The sequence below is a fragment of the Taudactylus pleione genome, unplaced genomic scaffold (assembly GCF_031769625.1).
Source record: "Taudactylus pleione unplaced genomic scaffold, aTauple2 ptg000842l, whole genome shotgun sequence".
Lineage (NCBI taxonomy): Eukaryota > Metazoa > Chordata > Amphibia > Anura > Myobatrachidae > Taudactylus > Taudactylus pleione.
In genome coordinates, this window is record NW_028285244.1 from 3,695,001 (window position 1) to 3,722,179 (window position 27,179).

Sequence of the window (27,179 nt, forward strand, 5' to 3'; positions counted from 1 at the left end):
AGGGTTTAATGTGATGAGAGAACAGGTGAGATGACAGAGACAGGGGAACTAGTTCTCGGGGGATCGGGATTTGTATTGTATTGGTGTAAAATCAGTTTTATAGACGACTCCTGTGCCTGTAACAATATTGTATGATCTGGAGGCCAAGCAGGATCATGTAGTTTTTTTTTAAGCTATCATTGAGAAACTAGTAAGGCCAAGAAGGCATGACAGGTAGGGCTCATTAATTGAAAAAAAAAATATATATATATATATATCTCGCTTAAACCTTAATTCCAAGAATCACATATATTGTTTACAGAAAACATCCAGATACATAGTATATAAAATAACAAATCATTAAAATATAATTTTTACTAAAACGGCAGGTCAGTCCTAGATAGATGGAATATCTTCTTATAATGAACTTCTAATCTTTGAGATTTTTCTTCCAATGTGGGAATGAGTACTGACTAAGCAATTTTCACAGGGATTGAATTTTTCCTGAAATATACCCTCACATCAGAAAACACCCAAACATAATAGGCAGATGGCCACGATTAGTATTTTAAAAAATATTTATTTTATTTTACATAAACAACAGTTAATAACCTGAAACTGTCAAATCACTACTGTAGACACCCATCTAACGGGGGGCCAATAGAGAGGTGCAGCTGGTACTTATACTGTTTCTATTTGGTTTTATTTTAAGGGCATTTCTTGTAATATAGATATATATATATCTCATACACACACACACTTGGACAGATGTACTAAGCCTTGGAGAGAGAGAAACCAATGAGCTCCTCACTCTCATTTTATTGACTGCGCTTGAAAAATGACAGGAGCTGATTGGTTGGTACTTTATCTCTCTCCAAGGTTTGATACATCTCCCCCCTATAAATGAAGTTATTCAAGCAAGTGTCCATTTTCAATCATGAGAGATCTTTAACACCACCCTTTCTCCTGATTAGCTCCCCTGAGTCCTATAAGCGTAAGTTAGCATATTAGCGTTTTATGTTTTTTAACCTTGTGTATTTGCTGCATGTGTGCATAGTCTTTACTAGGTGTCCATAAACACATGACCTACATGTCATGCACCCTTAGCCTGACTCTCCCTTATGCAGCTACTAAGGAGAACTAAAGAGGAAAGGGTTGAAATACTAAAGTGTCACATTGTCAGAGCAATTATCTCCTTTTAGTTTAAGGATTGAAAACCGCCTCCTGATTGAGGGTGGACAATGTAAGACCGCCACCAATAGTTTGATTGGATGCTGCCGTTGAATTATGTGATGGTAACTAACCATTGCATCAACAGAAATGGATGGAGGAACCATCAAGGTTATTCTCGCATGCGCCAGAAAAAAGCCTTGCTCATGCGCAATTGCGACCTGCGGCCAGGCCTGATGTTAAACAGCTGAACTCGGCAGTATTTGAACATCGAATGGCAATTGCACACCATTCAATGGCGGCAACCATCTTAGTCAGCCATGGAACGGATAAACAATGCCGTCAGAATAGAAACATCAATGGTTTTAAAACATCGAGCATTGATGTCCATCCCTACTCCCGGTTGCCCATTATAACTTCCCCTGACCTTTCCTGATAGCATTTGCACTGACTTTTGAGGATCTCTCCACAAAGAGTGCTGTGAACCCTTGGAGAGTTTGGGGTTTACTCTATTTTGGTTAGATATGGGGCAATTGTGTTTTAAGATGTAAATAAGATGTGTTGGGCTCTATGTGTGTGAGATGGTCATCGTATGGTCTCCCATATCGATCATCTTTGCAGTTTTAGCACAAGAAAGGCAAAGAGGGTGATTCAATTCCACTTGATGACCTTCATATGTCATTCCGGAATGGCACATAGCAAGTTTTGCCCTGCATCCCATGGAAGTTTGCAGTAGACTTGCAATGTCGGCGTTACCATAACTGACTGACGTGCACAGCGGAGCATTGCTATTTTGCTCTGCAATACATCGCCAGGAAGAGCTTCGAGCCATATGTAACAATACACCTTTGTGATTTCACCTCATGTCTGTTCCTTCTTGTTTGCAGCTTGACAAGGATGACATGGTGTACATGGAAGCTTATGATAAGCTGCTAGAATCGTGGCTCACATTGGTGCAAGACGATAAACATTTCCACAAAGGCTTCTTTATCCAGCATGCCGTCCAGGTGTTTAACTCTTATATCCAGTGCCACCTAGCGGCCCCAGATGGCACGCGGAACTTGGTGAGTGCAACCAACATTCTTTACCCTGGAAACTTTATTAGTTCTGTAAATAGCAAATTAATTTGTTTTGGGCAGAAGTAGGAAATATGGTAGAATAAGAATATGATATGAATACTATTGCTCCTATCCACATGTCTGTTCTAAACGAGCCCAGGTGCTTTTTCCATAATACTGGCTATACAATCTTCAAAAGCCCAGTTATAGTGATTTCTGTTTTTTCCTGTGTGTGTGGTAGGTAATCGGGTTATTTTGTCACCGATAGTGGGGAAACTTTCTAAGTCACCTTGGTAGTCTCAGATGTATTTGGTCCTGGACTTGTCCATGAGAATTGTGCTCTTAATTGTAGGGATATTAGAGGTTAAGCCCGAGTGCAGTGTAAGGTGCTGCAAGCAAGTATGGTTTATCAAGTATGGGTCTGAAGTCTAGAAAATACCTAAACGCTCCTGTCATTTTTAGAAAATGCCCCAACTATAAGGCAGACGAAACGCGGATGGCCCATGCCCCAAATACGATGCAATTTGTGAAAGTGGTGTCGTATCCAAGGACAACAAAAATAAACAATTCTGCCTGAGAAAAATGCAATTAATAAATTACCAAAAAATACATAAAAGCTAAATAGATGCCTTGTGTGGGAATCTGTACAATGCTTGAGAAGTATGTAATGTGTGGCTCTGGTGCTCCTAGGGTTAAAGATTAAAGGGAACTGTGTACCGCACAGGAGCTTAGCGGAGCGCGCAGAATCTATACTCTGGTGAACTCTTACTAACCCATCGCCTATCGCAGCCACCCACATCCTGCATTAATTTACATTTTAATCCCAAAGAACTCTAAACGTAAAAACTGAAAATCTGCGGCAGACTCGGAGGTCCTTCAAAGGCTTTTGTAGCTGTGTTATATCACATATATAGGATGCTAATGCAATTGGAATAACAAGTGTCATGTATATGAAGGGGGCGAAACATCTCTATCAAATAAGTTATTTATCCCAAAGTAACAAATTAAAGCACAGCTGACATTCCGCAGCTCTACTTGGTTTCAAAGCGGTAGTCCAGGCTTACAAATAGATGTGAGGCTCTCTGCAGTCGGCAGCTGCAGCTTTGAAGTCGCCAAAAGAAACGTGTTTGGTGATTTAGATTAAGGAGAGCCAGGAATCTGGGAAGTGTGCGGCGAGAAGCACAAACGTGTGCAGCAGATTTTCCCCAGTATGTTTGGCTGATTCCCCGCACCCACTTTAATTTTCATGTGTGTTTTACAGGCTTCACGATTTAATAATTGCATGTCATGCTTAGCGGGCGGCTCAGTGACTAAGTACGCCGACCGTAAATCAAACAATTGCTAGAGGTCACAGTACAAATCCAATTCCGTTACTTGTTTCTCAGTGGTTCTACGCTCATTACATTTTATTTCTGTTTAAACTTGGGGCATTAGTTCTCTTTATGTGGATAAACTTTGCGCAACATGTCTTACTGCTAGAAGTTGCGGTTGCTGTCGCTATAACTTTTCTCGCCTTTTAGGTGCAATCTGTCACATTTAACTTCAGTTTGCAGTAGTGAAAAAAGTATCAGAGCCATTTGGCTGTGACTGTTGGGTAAAATTGTTGGAATTGGTATGACATACCGCCGGACTAAAGCCCGGCGGATGTAATACCGACGGCAGAAGAATGAAGATCCCGACAGGGTATGTATTTAAGCTATACCTAACCCTCTCCCTCGCTAACCCTAACCTCCACCCCTAATGCCTAACCTCCCCCCAGGGGTGCCTAAACCTAACCCGCCCCCCTCTCCGCACCGTAACCCTCCAGGTCGGTGCCTAACCCTAACCTCCCCCTGGGGGCTGCCTAACGCTAACCACCCCTACCCTAACCCTCCCGGGGGGGTTGCCTAACCCTAAGTCCCCCCGTGAGTCCATAATCCTCCCGCCCCCACCCCCCGCGGCTATCCGCTCCCGACGCCCGGCTTACCTTCGTTCGGAATGGTGGGCATCGGGATTTCGGCGTGGAGATGATGATGGGCGTCGGGATTTCGACGCCTATCATTAGTCCCATACCGGGATTTCACAGTCTGGAAGCCAGCGGTCGGCATTTCGACCGCCGGCTTCCTGACCGCATTCCAAAATGGTTGTAGCAGAGCCAGGCTAATTTAGTGATAACCTGGCTGTTGTGCTAGAGGAAAATGAGGTGTGTAGCAGAATTAAGCATAGACTGAAGAGGGACGAGGGGGGGGATATGTATGATAGTGAGGAGTAGATTATCATAATCAAGGCAAAAAATAAGCGCATGGATAAGCGTTTGAGTGGCTTCCACGGTAAGAAAGGGGCAGATCCTGGACTTAGCAGAGATATATGCTTTGCTCTAATTAATGTAAAGGTATAGAAAACACATTTTTTAAATTCTGACCTACTTTGCTTTTGGAGCATCTTAAAAATAAAAAAAGGAAAAATAAGACTATTAAAAACATCCGTTTGTACCATATGAAAAACTAGTAATTCAATCAGCTTTAATATCTGCCCTTGTTGAGATAATGTATATATCAATGTATCCTGAGATAGTGTATATATATCTATGTATCCGGAGATAATGTATATATCAATGTATCCTTTTCAAAGCATTTGTGCTTCAAAATCCTAATTCTGCTTACAGCAATGTATATCCTATAGCAGTTTTTTCTAAACTCAGGTCTTATTCAGAGATGTTGGCAAACTCTATGGTTTGCGTTCATCACTGATGGGGTTATGCGCATGTGCAGAACAGTGTCCTGCGAGTTTGCTCACAGTCCCACCTTAGCCGCAGCATGTCGTTTGGGGGGGCAGACATAAGGACCGTTCTCCAAAACAGGGGCGAGCTGAGTCTAGGGTCTGCATCATCAGATGCAGACCATCTGGACCCGGCTGTCCAGTTCCGACGGCCAGGATGAGTAAGTATTAGCTTACGTAGCGTGGCCAAAGCAGCAACCATTGCGATCAATGGTCATGATGGTGATCCTGAGATGCCTTCTACGGTTGCTGCACTCGGATGGCAGATGCATGCAGGAGTTGTTTGAGGAACACAGAAAAAAAGGGATTTTCCCTCCAGCACACTGCAGCAAAATCAACAAAAATTCTTAAATCCTACATGATAATAGAGATTCAGAGGTATTAGTTACATACATTTGCAAATATACGAATAAGCGCCAAGCCATCGTCAAGGCTCCTCTATACTGGCGTCCCTAACATTAAGGGGTTCACGTCCGAGAATCAAGGTACCCCAAAAGATTCCAGCCAAGGACCATCCCCAGGGCATTACACAAAAAGGTGATAGTGAAGTGTAAAGAATAGATGTGTAAAGATAAATCAATAAGTGTTAATGAAATGAGAGAGAATTAAAATGACAAATAATAAACAAACAATTAGAAAAGTGATAAAAAATATCTGTGAATTAAGTGGTGAGGCCCTGAAAAAGGTCCAGCCAGAACAATTCCGGGGGCCCCACTCCCAAACACTCACCCCAAAATAATTATTGCTACATAATAGTAGCACCCACTCTGGGTAATATAATTACAAATTAGTGTACTACATAATAACAGCACATGTATAAGCTGAGAGCTAACTTACCTTGGAGGTACCCCAGAAACCTCCACATGGCACTATAAGGACCAGCACATCCTCCCAATGCTGGCTCCCTTCATGCCTCTCAAGACTGCAAACAAAAAGGTCGCTCATATCAGCTTAATGACAGCACGGGTGCTTGTAAAGGGCGGGGTTTATACTGAACACAGGAAAAAAAGGGATTTGCCCTCCAGCACACTGCAGCAAAATCAACAAAAATACTTAAATCCTACATGATAATAAAGATCCAGAGGTATTAGTTACATACATTTGCAAATATCTATAGTTTATCACTTTTCTAATTGATTATTATTTGTCATTTTAATTCTCTCTCATTTCATTAACACTTATTGATTTATCTTTACACATCTATTCTTTACACTTCACTCACCTTTTTTCCCCTTTTCATGTGATGCCCTGGGGATGGTTCTTGGCTAGAAATTTTTGGGGTACCTTGCTTCTCGGACGTGAACCCTTTCATGTTAGGGACGTTAGTTAGCCTTGACGATGGCCTGGCGCTTATTCATATATTTGCAAATGTATGTAACTAATACCTCTGAATCTCTATTATGTAGGATTTAAGTATTTTTGTTTTTTGCTGCAGTGTGCCGGAGAGCAAATCCCCACTTTTTTCTATGTTCAGTATAAACCCCGCCCTTTACAAGCACCTGTGCTGTCATTAAGCTGATATGAGCGACCACCATACTTTTTGTTAGGAGTTGTGTGGGGTCCTGAGGACTGATTTTGAGAACTTCTGCTATAGGTTATTAGCCTGCGAGAAGGGCCCTCTTACCTGTTGCTGTACAGTCTTGTTTTATTAATGTTTTGTCCCCAATTGTAAAACGCAATTGATAATGATGGCACTAGATAAATAAATGTTAATAATATAATAATCCTTCATGTCTGTGACTTTAGAGGGGGCTGCATGCAGTGAGGGGAGACATGAAGCAAATTATTTTCTAAGTAAACCAAACTGCTCTGACAATTAGGCAAAGCTGACGGTCCGGTTGTAAATGATTATTTTGTTTTGTTTTTCAGCAGCTGACTGTTGCACATTGCTTTTATGTTTACGCCTGTTATAATCATGTAGATTTTCTGTTACTTTTATTCTGCCCCCAGACTGCCAACGGTGTTGCCTCCCGGGAGGAGGAAGAAATAAACGAAATACAAGAAGATGATCGTGACTTGTTTTCTGATCAGCTGGCCAGCGTGGGCATGCTGGGGAGAATAGCTGCGGACCACTGCATACCCCTGCTGACTAGGTACAGGGTCTAGCTTTATGTGCTGTATAACATGTTACTCACCGGAGAGAACGCACTGTCATGTTACCGTCAGACAAATCTAGTTTATTCTTATTTTGGAACTCTTGGGCAGGATCTTGTGCGCGTTTCTGAAAAGTAAAAACCCTGCCAGTAATTACTGATGTGTCCATATACACTTTTCCTCAAATCGCGCCAAATGGCCCAGTTTATTACACCCCAGACTTTGCTACTTACCCGCGCCGAAACACTAATCCTATTTACCTTGTACACTATTTGCGAACTAACACACAAGACGCCATACGGCACAAAAGGTATATAGGTCAGAGGTTCCCAAACTCGGTCCTCAAGGCACCCTAACAGTCCATGTTTTAAGGATATTCATACATGACCACAGGTGACTTAATTGGTACCTCAGTCAATTTGATTTAACCACCTGTGCTCCATCATGGATATCTCGAAACCAGAACTGTTGGGGTTCCTTGAGGACCGTGTTTGGGAACCTCTGGTATAGGTGCTTGAGGACACATCTGTATTTATTTGGAGCCCTGCTTAGTGCATATGTGTTGATAATGCTGAGTGGATAATTTACCGCCAAGCTTTTAGCAACTGTCCAATCAGATTTACTCATGCATTTGCACTGACCGCTGATGTCAAACGCCGCCTTGGCCCTTAAGAAGTAACTGGTACTGGAGCCAGACGGGAAGAGTTTCTTTGGGGACTGCTGTGGTGCCAGATTCCAATGACTCCTCCACATAGAGAATGATTTTATCTCCTTAAAAAGTAAATGAGACCAAAGGCCTGGACAACTGCCCCCCAAGATCATCTTCTTAAAAATAATAAAGCTGTTAATATTCTTCTATATGCTAATGTTAATATGCTTCTCGCTGAGTAAACCTGTTTGCTCACTCTATTGAGATGTGTGATTCTGGTGTTTCAGCTTGTTAGAGGACCGAGTGACAAGACTTCATGGGCAGCTACAAAGGCACCAGCAGCAGTTATTGGCCTCACCGGGGCCGGGCTCTATAGATAATAAAGTTCTGGATGACCTATATGAGGACATTCACTGGCTTATTTTAGTTACAGGTGAGTGATGCGTCCTATAGCCCTGGTGTGTACCCTCTGTCTCCTTTGCCATATTTGCACGATTGAAGTAAGTTCACATTGGCCCATTCACTGAACACTATACAGCATCACTTACTGCTCATAGCGAATGTGTTGGTAATGCTGGTTGGATGGCTGTTACCACGCTTACAGCAGCTGTCCAATCAGATTTAGTTATGAATTTGCACTGATTGCTTTAATACATTCCTATAGTCCCAGCCCCGGAATTATGACTCAGTCATTGCACAGTGAAGGTTTGAAGTACTAAACTGTTATGTACTGCAATTTAATGTGCATTATACTACATAGCTTTGTAGCATTAAGTGTGTGTGTGATCTCTATAAATTATGGTGTACATTATGTACAGCCTGCTGTAGCACAGTAGTTTGCTGTCATTATGTGGTGGCATTAGTGTAGTGTTGTATCATTGGTGTGCAGAGTGCATGGTTGTTTAGGGTGTAGGTCAGTATAATGGATGCATGCTATAGGTAAATGAAGGAGGGTACTGCGCTCGAATGAAGGGATATTTAGTGAGTGTTCCCAAAGAAGAGAGGTTGACAATCTGTCTGTATGAGACAATTTATTAGGAGTCACACTGCTCCTTTGTTAAAACAATGGATATATGTCCATAGGTATATATATATTAAGGATACAGTTTGTGGATGAATGTCTGTAACGTTGGTGGTTACCACTAACTGGTCTGACTGTCCCAAACTTAGGGTGATTACTTAGATAATTGCAGTGTTTCAGTATATAACATGGTGTGGTACGTGCTGTTTGCGCAAAAAAAGGGTGAATCTGGCTTCAAAAGTATTAAGTTCTCTACGCGAGGTATGTAAGCAGTGTCTGGTGGGGCGGCGTCCCGTGTCCCCCAGGTGCACTTACTTACCCTCTACGTCCTTGTTGTACACCTCCAGGTATACTTGATCTCTTCCGCTGTGTCCTCCTGGTCTCCGATGTTCCGCACCGGTGTCGTGCAGTACACACTGTGCCCTGTGAGACTTCCGGGTGTCACGTGTCGCGTGATCTTACGGCACCCAGGCTCAGCGGGGGTATCAGCGGCTCCACTCGCTCCGTCGCGAGGAGACTTCGGATTCCTTATTAGGTGTCTGGCGGTCTGCTATAGGTGTTTGCATTGGGAGGGGGGCAGAGTATGGTGGTAATGCAATTGCCAGTATTTGGTATCATAGCTGAGCTCATCCTCTTTTACGCTGGGATCACAAGGTCATTGTGCCATATTCTGGGACTAGGAAGGGACCCAGAAAACCTTCTGAAGTTTAAACTCACATGCTGTGTACCTCTGTTGTAGGTAAAATTATAATTGTACAAGGGTGGCATAGTGTTGATGTCAGTATTTTGGGTAGTGGTGTAGTGTGGGTATTAGTAATTTGGGTTGCGTGGTGTGTGGGTGTCAGTACTTTGGGTGGCATTGTAGTGTGAGTGTTTGTAATTTGAGTGGGTGTCTGTAATTTGGGTAGTGGCGTAGTGTGGGTGTCTGTAATTTGGGTAGTGGCGTAGTGTGGGTGTCTAGTTTTGGTAGTGGCGTAGTGTGGGTGTCTGTAATTTGTGTAGTGGCTTAGTGTGGGTGTCGGTACTCTGGGTGGAATTATAGTTTGGGTGTCTGTAATTTGGGTAGTGGCATAGTGTGGGTGTCGGTACTCTGGGTGGAATTATAGTTTGGGTGTCTGTAATTTGTGTAGTGGCCTAGTGTGGGTGTTGGTACTCTGGGTGGAATTATAGTGTGGGTGTCTGTAATTTGGGTAGTAGCCTAGTGTGGGTGTTGGTAATTTGGGTGGTGGCCTAGTGTTGGTGTCTGTAATTTGGGTAGTGGCCTAGTGTGGGTGTCTGTAATTTGGGTGGTGGCTTAGTGTGGGTGTCAGTAATTTGGTGTGGTGGCTTAGTGTGGGTGTCTGTAATTTGGGTAGTGGCTTAGTGTGGGTGTTGGTAATTTGGGTGGTGGCTTAGTGTGGGTGTTGGTAATTTGGGTAGTGGCCTAGTGTGTGTGTCTGTAATTTGGGTGTCTGTAATTTGTGTAGTGGCTTAGTGTGGGTGGTGGCTTAGTGCGGGTGTCAGTAATTTGAGTGGTATTGTAGTGTGGGTGTCAGTAATTTGGGTGGTGGCGTAGCGTGAGTCTCTGTAATTTAGGTGGTGACGTAGTGTAGATGTCTGTATTGGTGTAGTGGGGGTGTCATCCTGAAAGGGGCTACATCTGATTTTGTCCTAGAATAATGTTGGTGTGATGCAATCTAGGCAGACAGCTAATTAATTCTGTGTACAGCATTTTCAATCTGGAATCTTCTAGGCAGAGCTCACAGCTGAGTTGAAGTCAGTTTACTTCTCCTGACCACTTTCTGTATCACATGTCAGCCTGTGTCATTGGAGCTGTGTGTTGGAATTGCTGCAGTCTGAGGTTCTGTCCGTATTCTGACACACAGCTCACACTCCCTGCTGCCAAGTAATTGTACGAGCTTTTGTCACACATGTAACCGCAACACTTACACTTCTTACAAGGCAAATAAAAATGAAACCGCTCTCTGTTTATTGATGCAGGCTACCTCTTAGCTGATGATGCTCAGGGTGAGACTCCATTAATACCTCCAGAAGTAATGGAATATTCAATTAAACAATCAACAGAGGTTGATATCAACACAACGCTGCAGATCCTGGGATCTCCTGGAGAGAAGGCGTCATCTATACCAGGGTGTAACAGGACAGACTCTGTTATCAGGTGCGTATAGCATGTGGTCATCCTTACACTTATTCCCTGGTTCCTGATCAGCGAGTTAGTCATAGTCAGCTTGTTCATTCAGCTCTAAGGAAAGTGACTATCTCGCTGTGCCAAGGCTCTCTGTGGGTGACTGTCACCTTTATGGCGAAAGTACAGGCAATATCGTGCCCAAGCAATAATTACACATGTGGTTAAGTATAACCTTGTCTGGCTTGGGCAAGCTGAGGCGTTCCAGCTAGCAGTGCGGTGATACCCTACCAGGGTATGCAGTCAGGAAGCCGGCGGACCTAATCCCGACAGCCGGCTTCCCGACTACTTTATCCCGGTGAGGGTTAAATGACAGGCATCTAAATCTAGACGCCTGTCATTTTACCGACACCGGGAGACTGGCGCCCGGCATCCCGATCGAAGTGATGCCTGGCGCCGCTGCGGATTGCCGTGCAGGGGGGGGTTTAGGGCTTAGGTTTAGGGCTCCCGGGGGGGGGGTGGTCTTAGGGTTATGCACCCACCCCCGGGAGGTTAGGGTTAGGCACCCCCCTGGGGGACTTGGGTTTAGGCGGTGGGGAAGGGGGGATAGGTTTAGGCACTGGGGGGGAAGGTTAGGGTTAGGCATCCTAAAGGAGGGTTAGGGGGTTACAAATAGGTTAGACAATACTTACCTTCGACGATCGGGATTTCCTCCTCTGCCAGCCTCCTGGTGTTGGGATTCCAACCGCCGGGCAGGTGTCCGGCGGTAAATCATACTGCTTTCCCTACCAGTGCCTGTGTATTAAATGATTTTGCAGAGTAACATTTACCATATATTCTACTTATTCCACCTGTATAATAAATAATAAAATTTGCCATTCCGTGTCTGTTACTTTGAAAATACTACTTTTGTTTGTGAAGAGCAGAGTATATCAAATTTAAACCAACAGTGTTGGTGAGAGATCCCATTGATGGCTTTCAGCTAACGGTCGTACAGTTGTGATTATACTGTATGTCTCTGCCATGCAGGTTACTCTCGGCTGTCTTGAGAGCTTCAGAAGTAGAGTCCCGAGCAACAAGGGCGGATTTAACACATCTATTAAGCCCCCAGATGGGGAAGGACATTGTCTGGTTTCTGAAACGCTGGGCGAAGACCTATCTCCTTGTGGATGAAAAACTGTATGACCAGGTAAGGATAGCACACAATAGCTAGGCTTGTGGATGTATCGTATTGGTACTAATGAGGGTTATACAATGACGGGATTCCATCTGGTGTAGTTACTTATTGGTCAGTCTCTTGTTTTTGTTTTTTTTGTTGTGATGTCACTTTGAATTTTTTATTGATGCTGTCCCTTGTTTGTACCCCGTAGATCAGCCTGCCATTAAATACAGCCTTCGGGGCGGACACAGAAGGATCCCAGTGGATAATCGGTTATCTACTCGAGAAAGTGATCAGTAATCTGTCTGTCTGGAGCTCTGAGCAGGAGCTGGCTAATGACACTGTCCAGTTATTGGTGGCCTTGGTAGAAAGGAGAGAGAGGTAACAAACTCGGGTTGCTGTTTAGATGACTGGATCGATGGTGCAAATATTTATAATAACCCAGACCAACCAATGAGACCCTTTATTTCATTACTAGCTTCTTTTAGACCAGGGGTGCAAACTTTCAGCAACCGTCAGCATAGATCTCAGCCTAGAACAGGGGTAGGCAACCTGCGGCACTCCAGCTGCTATGGAACTACACATCCCCAGCATGCCCTGCCACAGTTTTGCTCTTCAGGCATGCTAAAAGGACATGCTTGAATGTTTAGTTCCACAACAGCTGGAGTGCCACAGGTTGCCTACCCCGTGTTCTAGGCTGAGATCTATTCTGACGTTGCTGAAAGTTTGCACCGTGCTAATTGCCTTTACTGAATTATGTAAATTTCTTGGACTGGTACCCCGGCTTGGGTGGGTTTATGATCCTGGAATTCTATTTTGTAGGGCTAATTTGGTCATACAGTGTGAGAACTGGTGGAACCTGGCCAAGCAGTTTGCACGGAGGAGTCCTCCCCTGCACTTCCTGTCTAGCTCTGTGCAGAGGACGCTCATGAAAGCTCTGGTCCTGGGGGGGTTTGCGCACATGGACTCGGACACAAAGCAGCAGTACTGGACGGAGGTAAGGAGGATGTGTAGCTGATCAGGCCAGATAAGACTTCTACTCACAGGACCTGCTTGTACCTGTTTTAAAATGAGTACGGGTATTTCAGATATTTCTTGTATATATTTTTATGTAGATTTATTATAAAGGTACCGCGTCATTGTATTTTTGTTCTTTTCTTTCCTTCCCCTAAAGCAGAGGTTCCCAAACTCTGCCAAAACTGTCCAGGTTTTAAGGATATCCATGCTTGAGGCCCAGATGGTTAAATCAGGTTGACTGAGGTGCTAATTAAGTCACCTGTGCTGAAACATAGCCTTAAATCCTGGACTGTAGTGCCGGAGTTTGGAACCTCTGTCCTAAAACCTTCCACTGAAATCATCCTGGCCATCTTGTGACTCTCCAGCTGTTGTGTAACTACAAGTCCCTGCATACCCTCCCAACGACCAGCTGGTAAAGCATGCTGGGACTTGTAGTTTCACAACAGCTGGAAATCCACAGGTTGGCCAGTTCTTCACCAGAACAAATTTTTAATTGTGTAGTCCACCAGGGCCAGGTTAAGGTTGGGGGGGGGGGGATAAAATTGTGAAGGTTATATTATTAAACAGTATGTGTAAATACTCCCAGAACCGAAAATGTGTTGTACACAGTAATGCACCCAGTTCACATTATAACACACACAACACCCACAGTTCACCCCACGCTGCTGATGTAGCTCTGTTTGGGGGCCCTAGGGTGACTGTCCCAGCTTCCCTGTTGTAAATCCAACTCTGTAGTCCATCTTCGGGTGTCTTGCCTACCTCCAGCAATAAGGCAGCAAAGTATTTATTGAGGCTTCTGGTTGACCCTGACAAAGTGAAAGAATTGACTAAGCATAACTTCTACTCTGCAGCATTACAATGTAGTTACGTTGCCCGTACTGCACTTTTGGCCCACAACATTATAGAGCCTCTACAATGGAGCCAGGAGCCCAGTACTAAAGGCAAGGCTTGGGGTAAATTGCTGAAAGCTTTCCCTGGTTTTTGGGAACCTGTGGGCCCCATAGTTTTTAAAATTTGTGGGTGGTATCTCTCTCTCTCTCTCTCTCTCTCTCTCTCTCTCTCTCTCTCTCTCTTTTTCTTTTTCTTTTTCTTTTTCTTTTTCTTTTTCTTTTTCTTTTTCTTTCTCTTTCTTTTTCTTTCTCTCTCTTTTTCTTTCTCTTTCTTTTTCTTTCTCTTTCTTTTTCTTTCTCTCTCTTTTTCTTTCTCTTTCTTTTTCTTTCTCTTTCTTTTTCTTTCTCTTTCTTTTTCTTTCTCTCTCTTTTTCTTTCTCTTTCTTTTTCTTTCTCTTTCTTTTTCTTTCTCTTTCTTTTTCTTTCTCTCTCTTTCTCTCTCTCTCTATCTTTTTCTTTCTTTCTTTTTCTTTCTCTTTCTCTCTCTTTCTCTTTCTCTCTCTCTCTGTCTTTGTCTTTTTCTTTCTTTTTCTCGTTTTCTCTTTCTTTCTCTCTTTTTCTCTCTCTTTCTCTCTTTTTCTCTTTTTCTCTTTCTCTTTCTTTCTCTCTTTCTCTCTTTCTTTCTCTCTCTCTCTTTCTCTCTCTTTCTCTCTCTCTTTCTCTCTCTCTCTCTCTCTTTCTCTCTCTCTTCTCTCTCTCTCTTTCTCTCTCTCTTTCTCTCTCTCTCTTTCTCTCTCTCTCTTTCTCTCTCTCTCTCTTTCTCTCTTTCTCTCTCTCTTTCTCTCTCTCTTTCTCTCTCGCTATGCCCCTGGCGAGCCGATCCTGGCTGACCAGTAGTTCTGGCCCTGCATCAGGGAGGTAGGTATATAATGCCCTTGCATTCTGCTCTGCTCTTTGAATTGGGTATAGGGCAGTGAATATAAACAATTGTGCTGTGAACCAATAGATGAGTCTGCTGAACGTGGCTAGCCCTTCGTGTACTTGTCGCCTCCGTCTATTCAACCATGTTCGGCCGCAGATTTAGTTTGGCTGTTGCTGATGAGTAATTCTAAATAAATGCTCCGAGCTGCAGTGAGAGATAGATTGTGGAGCACGGCTCTGTTTCGCTTACATTGGTGACGCTGTATCTGTACGACAGGTTCTGCAGCCTCTGCAGCAGCGCTTTTTGAATGTGATAAACCAAGAAAACTTCCAGCAGATTTGCCAAGAAGAGGAGGTGAAGCAGGAGATTACCGCCACGCTGGAAGCCCTCTGCGGCATAGCGGAGGCCACTCAGATAGACAACGTGGCCATCCTCTTTAATTTCCTAATGGACTTTTTAACTAACTGCATTGGCCTAATGGAAGTCTACAAGAATACCCCAGAGACTGTGAACCTTATTATAGAAGTTTTTGTAGAAGTTGCACATAAACAGATTTGTTACCTTGGAGAGGTAAGTGCTATGGTCGCTTAAGTGACTTTGTAACACATGAACAAGGGGAGTTCCCCTTCATTAGAAGGGACACGGTAATGCCTCCTCTGATACCCTGTTGCTGGAATCCAGCATTTCCCCTGTTATGGTGCATTTTCAAAAGGGGTAAAGGGCTGTGATACCAGGGAGAGGATACCTGATTGGACTTGTCCTGTGACCAATCAGGAGCTGCCATCCTGAGGACACGGTCTTATCAGCCGTAAATATTCTACCTGCATTATAGCTGTTCTTAAGGCTGTATTTTGGCGATGGCAGTGTTCTGCTAGTCAGAATTTAAGAACTTCTTACACCTCCATTACTAAGATGGACCTCTCTGTTTTATAATAAAAGACCTGGTTTATCTCTGTGTAGATGGTCAGCGTGCCAATTGCATTTAGAGGGAGCTGTATCCATGGGTGCCGAGAGGGGGGGGGGCACAGTTTGCCAAGGCTTGCCAGCGGGGCCCGGCGTCGCCCACCCCCCTTCCCTCCCTCACAGCAACTCAGCACACGGATTGTGCTGGGCTGCAGTGTGAGACTGCTCGCGACTGCTGCAGCAGCCGGAGCAGTCTACTAAGGCTGTGGGGGTGGAGCGATCACACTGATTGAGCCCCCCCCCCCCCCCCCGCTTAGCGCCGGGCTGGGGGGCATATAGCGCCCCCCTCCCCGGCGCGCAGCGGTGCTGAAAAAGCAATATTTGTTTGTTTTTTTCATGGGAGCATGGCCACGTCTCCCACAATTAGGCCAACCCCCATCCTTTACCCCGGGCCCGGCCAGGCTCTCTTAAGGCCCTGGCTGTATCAAATCGTCTAAACAGGTCAAGTGAAGAAGTTGTCCGTAACAATCAATCATCTCCTAGGTATCATTTTATAGAATGTATGTGATATTTGATAGATAAAAGCTGATTGGTTGCTATGGGCAACTTCTTCACTTGTCCACTGTAGAAGCTTTGATACATCTCCTCCATAGTGTCTTGAATGTTCACTATTTAGTGGGCATTTTGCTGGGGTAAAGTTAAGCTGTTGTAAGTCTCGTCATGGACTCACTAGTGTGCCTGTAAGTATCATTATTTTCCTCAAAATGCTTGGTTATCCCTATAGGAGTTAAACGTTTAGAAATACCAGTCCGTATGATAATTATGCTGTTTTAGTTACTAGTAAAAGCACAAACTGCCTCTGGAGCATTAAAGATCAAAAGAAGTTAAACATCCCGTTTAGGGAAATTGCACATAAACGGGAAGATTGAGAGCAAAGCAAAAAAAAGGAGCAACTCTGGCGCTGGGCAAACCATGTTATGCAAGGGGGAGAAATACAGCTATTTTATTTATGTGCATGTGGGGTAAATACTGGCTGCTGTTGCATGTAGTCCAGAAATGCTGGCCAGCTTTATTTTTATACTGCAAAATAAAAGTTCGGCCAGGGCACACACCTACATCTCTGCACATTTGGTGCATACACACGGTCAGATTTGAGCGATAACTATTTTAAAAATCGTTCATAAATGACAGAAAATCTGACACGTGAGCCTGTAACGATGAACGATACGCGTTCCCGATTGTCAGATAACGATATCTGACATCTGATGTGTTTGCAGTCAGATTTGGTCTATTTCATTCTTTATACTGTCTGAAATCATTCAGTCGTTCAAATCGTTGGTAAAAATTGTTCATCGATCATCTGACAGATCTGACCGTGTGTATGCACCTATAAGTCTGCCCCACCTGCAGTGTAACATGGTTTAGCCAAGGTACAAAGTTACTTGCTCTTTTGATTTGCTTTAACCTCTGAATTGGCCCTAAAACCTACATTTACGACTCCTTACTTGTCACTTTGTAGTGTTCTTGTTACAGCTGCCTACCGGTACATGGTGATCAGCAGTGTGCGTCATCTGCAAGCAGGATTCAAAGTTCCTGCGTGAACAATTATGGGAGATCTAGGTGATCATGTCAAGTGTATTTATAGGGAATTCTCATGAAAAAAACAATTGAAGGCAATTGGCTACATAGATCTATATTCGTAAGGAGAGTGATGCTGGGTACACACTGGCCTGATCAATTGATCGGCCAATATATCTGCTGGCCGTCGGCCAGTGTGTACAGACGATATGTATGTGAACTGCGTCGTTCAGACATATCGCATTGGCTGTGCTGCTGTCTGCAGACCGCCCGTACACACACAACGGCAGCCGAGGGGAGGGGGCCGACCTGCTTCCCTGACAGCAGAACCCCGTGGCTGCCGGATAGACGATGGCCGTTCAGTGTGTATGAACGATCTGCAGATATATCGCTATAGTGTGTTACCCACCTTTAGGTTTCGGTAAATCTGGGATTAGAGGAGACACTTTGGTCAGGAATTTATCAGTATAGATAGCTCGCCTTTACCATAAAGCAGTAATGTGATTTGTAAGCATTAAGTGTCAGTATTAACGCCTGTGTCTAGACCTGTGTGGAGCATAATCCTGATGCAGAGAAATTCCTTTTCAGTCCAAAGCCATGAATCTGTATGAAGCATGCCTGACCCTGCTGCAGGTCTACTCCAAGAACAACCTGGGCAGGAAGCGAATAGACGTCACTGCGGAGGAGGACCAGTATCAGGACCTGCTGCTCATCATGGAACTTCTCACTAATCTGCTGTCAAAGGAGTTCATAGACTTCAGTGACACCGGTATGACTGCGGATTAGGGGCGTTGCAAGTTTTACTATGATTTATGGGGCATTTGTTAAGACTGGAAATAGTTCAGAGACTGATCTGGGGTGGAAAAGTTGCTTTTTTTTTATTTTTATAAAGCTTTATATGTAGGTATGGAAACTTCTATAAATGCTCTATGTAATTGATACAACCAGAAAGTTAATTGTTGTTGATTACATGATTACAGATTTTTTTAACGTGATTGTCGCGTGCCACAACCTACAATCGCCACGTAGTGCACTGCTAAACAATTAAATGAGGGGAGTGTGGAGAGAGTCTGGCGTCATTTTTTACCCTTTATACAAAGCTATTTTGCTTGTGAACTTTATCCTACATACATATTACCTGTCCAGTGTCCCAGGTTAGGGTTAAGCGCTAGAGAACAGGGTTAGGGGTAGGGATTAGGATTGTGTGGAAAATACTCTGCTGCTGAGACAGTACCGCCAGAACTGATGCTGACGCTGGAGCCGCTGGTAAGAGACCTCTAGATCACCAGGGACCGTTTGTTGAACAGTTCATCATGTAGACATGGTCACTGTCGACAAATTTATGCCATCAGTCTCATGTTGACTTCATGAATGTCAACCAATCGTACCCAACGATTTATCGTGTTTTGTCTTGCAGTTGGATTTGTATTTTGGGGTACATGTGATGCAAGTACAAGCCTTCTCTCTGCCATTGTCAGCCCCTTGGCATGATGATTGGCTGGTGTGAATAGGGATTTGCCCTCTCTGGTCTCCTGTGGCAGACCCTGGCTAGAGCTTGTACTTTAGGGGCTGATTCAGCAGTGCACACAAGTACAATGCTGAACGCAGATTCCCGAATATCAGGAATCTGTGTGCAGAATGGGTCCTGGGTAATCGCACGCTGCCCCTTCTGTGTCTCTGCCTGATTGACGGGCAGAGGCATTTAAGGGGAGAAGCGGAGATGGCCGGCGTTCCCGGAAACCGCCTCGTATTCCAGGAGTGGCAAGGCCAGGGACTGCATCGGCCGACAGTTTCGTGGCCTTGCAAGCCGGCCAGCTTGAGTAAGCTGAGGCTTACTCAGTTGGCCAATGGCACCGACCCCGTCCACCATCGTGACCACTGATGGTTGCGATGGTGATCCCAGCCTGTGACCTCGGTCGCAGTGCTGGCATCGCAAATGCAGCAGGGGGTGTCATACACCTCCTGCTGCATTTGCATATTTACAAAGACGCAAATGCAAAGCTGCCTGCGTGCCTGGATGTGCTGCCTGCGTGCCTGGATGTGCTGCCTGCGTGCAGCTTTGCAATTCCGTACAAACTTGAATCAGCCCCTTATTCTCTTATTATTCAAGATATTCTCTTGATGCCATACACATTTACATACAGTGTGTGTTTGCATTGATGCCCATGATTTCAGTATGCTAGTGTTCTTTGTATAGGCTTAGTACCTTGACAATGACCTTATAAATTTGTCACTTGTGTTGTTCTTAGATGAAGTTTTCCGACCACACGAGCAGGGACAAGCGGCAAACAGACCGGTTTCTGCGGCAGATGTAGTTTTATATGGTGTAAATATTGTGCTCCCGTTAATGTCACAAGATCTGCTAAAGGTTGGTCTTCCTTCTGCGTGATTACCCCTTATGAAATTGTTGCCATTTGCCTGATATGTAACGGTGGTGCCAAATATTTAGTGAAATCTTGTGTTTTTTATTTTCCCAGTTCCCTTCTCTTTGTAACCAGTACTACAAACTAATCACTTTTATATGTGAGATTTTCCCTGAGAAGATTCCGCAGCTCCCAGAAGACCTGTTCAAGAGTCTGATGTATTCCCTTGAGTTAGGGATGACATCGTATCCTTTCTCGTTACTGTACATAATTGTAGGTATTAAAAAGAGTAAAATGTACATTTTATATATATTTATAATTGTATATGTATTTAGAGTAGATTATGGACACAGGACATAATAATCAGTGTGAGTGTAAAATGTGATTTGGTTTAATATGTGGTGCATATATATTATAGAACGGGCCTTGTTCAAAGGTGCGACAGTGCATGCGTTGTGGGTCTGCATACGCGCACGTTGAGCAGCGTCTTGCAGCTGAGTGAGAGTCACTGGGCATTGGCACGTGTGCCGCAGACTGATTAGCTGGCTGTACAGTGGTGAGCGTAGGCAGAGATCGGCCTCATGTCAGACTGGATCTCCTGCACGAAGTACAGCCCTGGTGCAAATGTGCTGACCCTGATGAATTCTACTGTCACAAGTGGATGTATAGGGGAGTTGTAGCAGCCTAGATGTGAACAACTCTGAAGACCGATTTCTTTTCAAGGGCACAAGGCGGCCGCAGATCTAGACTGTTTTCGTTCGACTGAGTCAGGCCCAATGTTTGTTAATCTAAGTCATTCATTCATGCAAACATAAGTGATTGCGATGGATCAGATACTCCATGACCTACTTGATTTAACAATTGCACATACACCGGGCCTATTACCATTAGATTGCTTTGGCAATGTAGCTCTATGCTTATACTGCCTATAACATCCGGCAATATGGGAAGGGAGCATCACACCTGAGCAATCGCAGGCCTCATAATAACATTGCATAAAGCCATGGAACGTCAGCACGATCCCTACCACACATCTGTATATTGGGGACATTATCGCCTTGGCGTATAGAAAGGTTCAGCAGTTTCATAAATAACTTTAGGACTGTGGCACAAATCGGCACTCACTTGAGTCTGGGTGACGAAGGGTTAATAAATAAAACAACCCCTAGGTCTGTAGTGATTACACTACCCACATTGCATAGTACGTGGATTCTATGAGAATACGGAGACAGGTCCTTAGTAAAGGAGGTGTGATATGAGATATGCAGACTTGGATAACACAATGACAGACAGGGTTATGCATATGAAAAGAACAATTTATGTAATTGCTGATCTCTGCGAGAACGGAGATTATACGGATCACAACGCAATCAGATCAATAATATGAACAAAATCCTATGTCAGACAGGACTTTTTTAAAGCTGAACCAGCTCCCCCTGTAGCCCCCTTATCTGCTGGATTACTTCAGTCAGTGCTACTTTTCCAAGTCTTCTCTCAAGGTAACTTCTAAGACAGATTCTTTGAGGGCATATCTGCGCTTTATGCCCCTTTTCCAACAAAATCCCAGGTCTGGTTCAGGATTTTTTAACTGGCGTTCTGGCATTTTGTCGGGTGGTACATGGCTTAGTCCCTGGTTCCACTGCACCCTTGTCCCAGGTTTTTCCCGGGTTACCTCAGTTTACACTGAACCCGGGGTAAGCCCAGCAAAGCCTGTGGATTTCATTAAAAATGGCATTTATTCAGACCATTTTTAATTACATCCTTTTATTAGTTATTTTGTATTTATTATTACTAATTGTATTTATTTCATTTAATTATATTTTAAATGACATCCTTTATTCAGGTGTCTCCTCTGGGTGATTACATAAGCAGCCAGCACCCTGGAAGGACCAATCGGTGGATCTTGCAATTACCTGGGTCAAAAAAAATCTGTTTCCACTCCAGGTTTTACCCACTAAAAACCCTGCTCGATACACGGGAAGAAATACTGGGTCAGTAGACACGGGATTTTTTCCTTGGAGCGATTTTCACTGAGCCGAGTCCCGGGTAGACACAGCAATTACCCTGTTTTTTTAGGAAGTGGAAAAGGGGTATCAGGTTCTTCATTAATCAAACAACGTCATTTTTAAAAAAAAAATGATAAAATAGAAATTAATATGTGATATTAGGTGTCCTCTGGTACCTTACCGTGATCTCTAAATATATGAGGCTCTGGTTTTCATTTCTGGATATTGTAATGAGCTATACGAGTATAAGAAAAGTTAACAGGCTAAGCTAGAAAATGACAGTTAGAAGATGATTGGTTGCTAGGAGCAACTTCTCTATTTCATCTCTCTCCAAGATTTGATACATCTCCACCTACATATTTTATACAGTACCAGAAATGCCGGGTCCCTTCGGCCACTACAGTTAAACGTGATGATCAAATTTTATCAGAGACCAATTCTTTAATGCTAACAAACTGTAAAACACAGAAGTATTTACCATTGCATCCTTCTAGTGGAGACAAAGAATGATCCTCTGTACTCTAGACCCTTCCTAGGTGGTAATAGGCACAAATCCATTGTTTTGCTAATTGATGGTCGGCGATGTCCCCAGCCATTCTGCTGCCTGAGGTCCCTAGTAAACAATTACTCTTAGCATCTGTATATGAGCTGTGTGCAAATCTTAAGTAATATTTAGGCATAAATATCACTTACTTTTACACCTTCATTTAGAAGCACCACAATCTGCGCTCCCTCACGTAGGCTCACTATTGGCAACACCCATGTTTGTTCTCTCTCGGTTACTTTTCTTTTCTATGAATTGACCTTCTCCAATCACAGCAGTAGCATCTGTATGGCAGGAGAAGCATGGCGTATGTACATATCCCATAGGTGAGATCATCTCCTTTCACCACTTCCTGTGTACATTGTAGGGGAAACATTTTTTTTTTATACATTTTTGTTTATTGTAGTTTGTGGAGGTTTCTTCAGCATTTCATTGACAGGTTCTGAATGTCGACATGGACATTTAATCGACGACCAATATGTTGCCATGCAGTTAGGTTGAAATGTCGACAGATTCGGAATGTCGACATCAGTGTCTATATTATTTTTCTATCCCTAAAAATCAACAACACCATTTGTTGATATTCTGACTGTGCCAACATATCGGTTGTCGACCTAACACCCACGTCAACATTCTGCTGTCGACTACCTGATCGGATGCCAGTTTGAGTACAGCAACTTATGTGTCTTTTAATAAAAAAAAAAAAAGTTTCTTTAACTCTGCCAATAAGAATGAGCTCAGAGGTGTCCCAGCTTTGTCTAGAGGCATTAACCCCGTTAGCGGAGCAGTGTGCGAAGGCCCAGGACACCGACTCCCCCCTGCTGGCAGCAACAAGGCACTTCCTAAAGGTAGGAGCTGTGGATTTCTCTATAGGACAGTAACACGATGAAGTGGAGGCCGATATTCGCACCCTGTTTCTTGCCTTTACCTTCACCCTGTTTCCTTCCCTTACAGCTGGTCTTTGACATGCTGGTCTTGCAAAAACACAATACAGAGATGACGACGGCTGCGGGTGAAGCATTTTACACGTTGGTCTGTCTAAATCAGGTATGTGTTTATTCTGAGGAATGTCTTGCTAACATGCAAGAGATATTTTATATGCAAATCACCCCAAACAGTCTCCTGTAGACGCCAAGGAGCCTTCAAACCACCTATCACTGCAGAAGCTGAACCAGTGCAGCCCATGCAGGGTTTAATAAAAGAAATGGGTTTTAAATGTTTCAGCAGATATTCTTTCATCAAAGGTTAGTTCACCTCTTAACGCCTGATGCTGGTGCAGTTGAAACTGTGACTCTGACAGTGATTAAGAGCCAAGAACGTGAGGTTGCATGATTGGCATTTCTTGGCCAGTGTTCTGAAACACTGAGTCCCACATTCTTGGCACTTTTAGGGATTTCTTCACATTTAGGCACTGGAACCACGTTTGAGCGCAGAGCATTAACCACCATCATACCGGAGTCCGGCAGACACCGGAAAAGATTGCTCCGCATTGGCCAATTCTAGCTGCTCTATCCTGTGTCCTTAACGCACAGCAGCAGTCAAATTCTCTTAGGGATTGCATATGTAGAAGAGGGTTAAGGGTCATGGTAATGTTTGAGAGAGAATTCATTTTGGCTCGTTCGATGGGATAGTGTGACAGAGTGTTAACCCCTGCTTGGCTTTTCACTCCTGATTTCCTGAGCCCCCTTCTATATTGCCTGCTGCTCTGGATTTTTCCACTCGTGTCCATTTGTCCTGAATAGTCTGCATAGCTTTGGGCTGATGGAAAAGTTAGCAGAAGGCGGTGGTGCTCGCTATCTAAATGTGACTGCTAAACCCAGCCACCAATGCTTCTATATTTGCTTACTAGCATTGAGCCCAATAACCTGTTGACCTTTTATCGTATGCAGTTCTGTAGCAGTGTGCAGTGGACAGGGGATTTCCTTAAGGGGACACTGATCATAGATTTACAGAGATGCTTGCAGTATTTTACAGCTGCGTCTTGCAAGTTTGCCCGCCAGTTCTTGTTTTCTTGATCACGAATAGGTGATCCATAGTCTTCCTCATATGCGATATTCCTCCCATCGCGCAACACAGCACTTTGGAGAGTGGCAGGGGCTGGGTCTGTAAATGGTGCAGGTGTGGCATGAATCGTTTTGTGGGTGTTGACAGCTCCAGGCCGACGAAAAGGTAGTTTCTGCCTGTAGATGGAGAACACAATATCCTTGTACTAGGCACAAAGACACAAATAACATGTTAGAAATGACAGCGCCTATAATGGTGTAGTGTAGGCTTTAGCGTAAATCAGATGCCGTGTCCGCTGTGGCCGTTCCTTGCGATGCCTCGTTACACAAGGTCGTATCTATAATGGGCAATGGCGTATCTATAATGAGTGCAGGGTGTGCCGTGCACACGGGCCCTGGTTCCAGGGGGGCCCACACCGCACATCCTGCACCCACATATAGTTATACTTACCTCTCCGGAGTCCTGTGCCTGCCTGCGGCCCGACACTGTGGTGCAGCAAAAATCACAGGGAAAATGGCGTTGTGGCCATTTTCCTGGTGATTTGTAGTAGAGATGTCCCTGGGAAAAACTCAATTTTCTTGGAGATCTGTGCATGCGCAGTAGATTCTGGCACCAGGGAGGGGCCCGCACAGTCTGCACACTGTTCCTTTCCTCTCTTAAACTGACCCTTGTTATGAGATCTATTTACATAGTACTATTTGTGACGTGTTTACATGCATCTGTCAGAGGTAATTGCTTTATGGGAATATTAAGAGTCTAAACGAAGTCTAAGCTATAACTTTCTTTGTATGAATGACAAAAAAAATAAAAAATGGCACCTGCTTCCTCAACCAGCACCCTGATCTGTGCCCTCTGGCATGTGTTTCTCCATTTGATCCCACAAATGAAGATTACGGGTCTAGTCGTCTTATATTCCTACTGTACTACCTGCTCCTTATCCTTTACCATCACAAATCCATGGATGACCCCAATCTCCTGTGCTCATTCCTATCTCTGATATCTCTCTCGCCCCTCATTATTCAAGCAAGCAGTGATTATTCCTACTCTGAAAAAAAAACTTCTGACTCAAGACAGTCACATTATAGTCCCATCTCCGATCCTTTGCCGCCCCAAGCTGCTTGTGGGGCTTGCTTACACTCGTCTTTCACTTTTTCTTACCTTACACAAGCTATTGGACCCAATTTAGTTTGGTTTTCATTTCCAACACTCATCTGCATTGACTAAGGTAGTTATGAATTTAACCACTGCTACATCTATAGGCCATTACTCAATTCTAACACTCCTGGATCACTATGCTGCATTCAACACTGTTGATCACACTCCTCTCATACACATGCTACAATCCCTTTGTATACTATCCTATCCCGGTTATCAAGTTGCTTATCAATTAGCTCATTCATGTTCGATTCTCTTCATCCGCCTCCTTTATCAGTAGTAGCAGCACAAGGCTCAGTTCTAAGCCCTCCCGCCTTTTAATTTCAGTTTCTTCTTCAGGGTCCATAGGCTCCACAGGGAGACCTTGGGGTGTTGGTGATGGCTTGAACATCCGGGCACCACGCAGTAAATTTTTTCTCCCAGGATGCATCGGGCCACTCTCCCTATACCCCACCCCCAAGCCAGAGGCGCCTCAGTTTCGTTCGGTGCCCGGACGGAGGCGGGTCACTGAAGACGCAGGGGGACTGTTTACAGCCCCAGAAGAGTTAAAATAATTTCTTTACTGAGCGGACAGCGTTGGACAGTCCAGTGGACGTCCACGCTGCCACTCCATCACGCCGCCCGCGCCGAGACGCCGGTACTGAGCTAGACCCCGCGGGACTCCCAGGATTGCAGCCGGACGCACGGGGAGCAGGTAAGATCGCGGATCACTGCTTAAAAGCAGTGATTCACTTGTAGCAGTCCTTTCTCCCCCCCCCACCCCCCGGCTCTAAGGGGGACGGACTGGGGGATGACGGCAGTGGAGCCAGGCCTGGACAGCCTGCGCTTACACTTGAACACCGGTGACATTAGCTGGCACTCCATCCAGTGTCCAAAGGGTTAATTTGCCGACCAGGAGCCCTGTTTACAGCTGGCTCCTCCCCTCTGCCCAGCGTGCCTTTCCACTGTGGTCTGGCTTAGCTGAGGCAGCACTCCTCCCATGGGCACGCCCCCTCTGAGGTCTCTGGCAGCCATTTTCTTCCACTAGAAGTTGCAGATCTCTCAGGATAGTTGCGGAGCCCGGGTCCCCCTACATAACTCACCTCCTGGTCAGCGTATGTAGCACTATAGCCTACAAGACACTAAGTCTGAATAGTTGAATTGTAGTGCCACTGTGCAGGTTTTCTGCGTTGTTTGTGACTTTATGCTAGCGCTGCCTGTCTGTGTTATCTTACTCACTAAGTAATATTTCTATCCCTTTCCCTTTTTTTTTTGAGCCCTTACAGTACAGTTGTCAGGGCGTTTAATTTACCTCACATTTATATTAATAACTGTGTGCGCTGACACATACAGTGTACACTTCCTTCTCTACAATGTCTGAGAGGGGTGATGATGTGCACGCTTCTGCTCTAGCCCTGCTATCATGCAAATCATGTGCTGCAGAGTTAGGTGTGGGAGACATGGTGTTAGAAGGGCTATGTGTGAGGAGTTATAATCCTCCAACCCCTTCTGTAGTCTCAGCCACCTCGCAGGAGCCTCCTTGGGCGTCCTTTGCTCAGGCATTGACGTCCATGGCAGGGCGTTGGGCAGTACCACCTGTGTTTCCCCTATAGGGTTTCAACAGCAAACGTTTTTTCCCTCTCAGGGACTGCCTCAATAGGTTGTACCCATGCAGGTCCCCCCCGTGCCGCCTCCATGGGTGAATAGACTCTCTACTACAGTGCAGAACCTGGCGAATACCTCTACTGCCCTCCAGACTATGTTGTAGGAGTTCAGACCCCTTAGGCCGGCTAAAAGGCCTATGCCGTCATCTCAGTCTACACTTTATGATGATGATGATGACGGGGAGATTCTAGATGTGGATTT

General features: G+C 44.5%; 1 protein-coding gene across 1 annotated transcript in view; it reads left to right on the top strand.

Annotated features, from left to right (window-relative positions):
- Positions 1-27,179, top strand: part of XPO4 (exportin 4) — a 138,934-nt gene that overhangs the window by 103,129 nt on the left and 8,626 nt on the right. Inside the window, exons 10-22 of the mRNA XM_088458528.1 lie at positions 2,037-2,213; positions 6,915-7,057; positions 7,995-8,140; positions 10,709-10,886; positions 11,883-12,042; positions 12,224-12,393; positions 12,835-13,009; positions 15,058-15,351; positions 17,851-18,031; positions 19,512-19,630; positions 19,740-19,870; positions 22,906-23,023; positions 23,130-23,222. Coding sequence (XP_088314654.1) covers positions 2,037-2,213; positions 6,915-7,057; positions 7,995-8,140; positions 10,709-10,886; positions 11,883-12,042; positions 12,224-12,393; positions 12,835-13,009; positions 15,058-15,351; positions 17,851-18,031; positions 19,512-19,630; positions 19,740-19,870; positions 22,906-23,023; positions 23,130-23,222 — 2,085 coding nt within the window. The remainder of the gene's footprint in view (positions 1-2,036; positions 2,214-6,914; positions 7,058-7,994; positions 8,141-10,708; positions 10,887-11,882; positions 12,043-12,223; positions 12,394-12,834; positions 13,010-15,057; positions 15,352-17,850; positions 18,032-19,511; positions 19,631-19,739; positions 19,871-22,905; positions 23,024-23,129; positions 23,223-27,179) is intronic.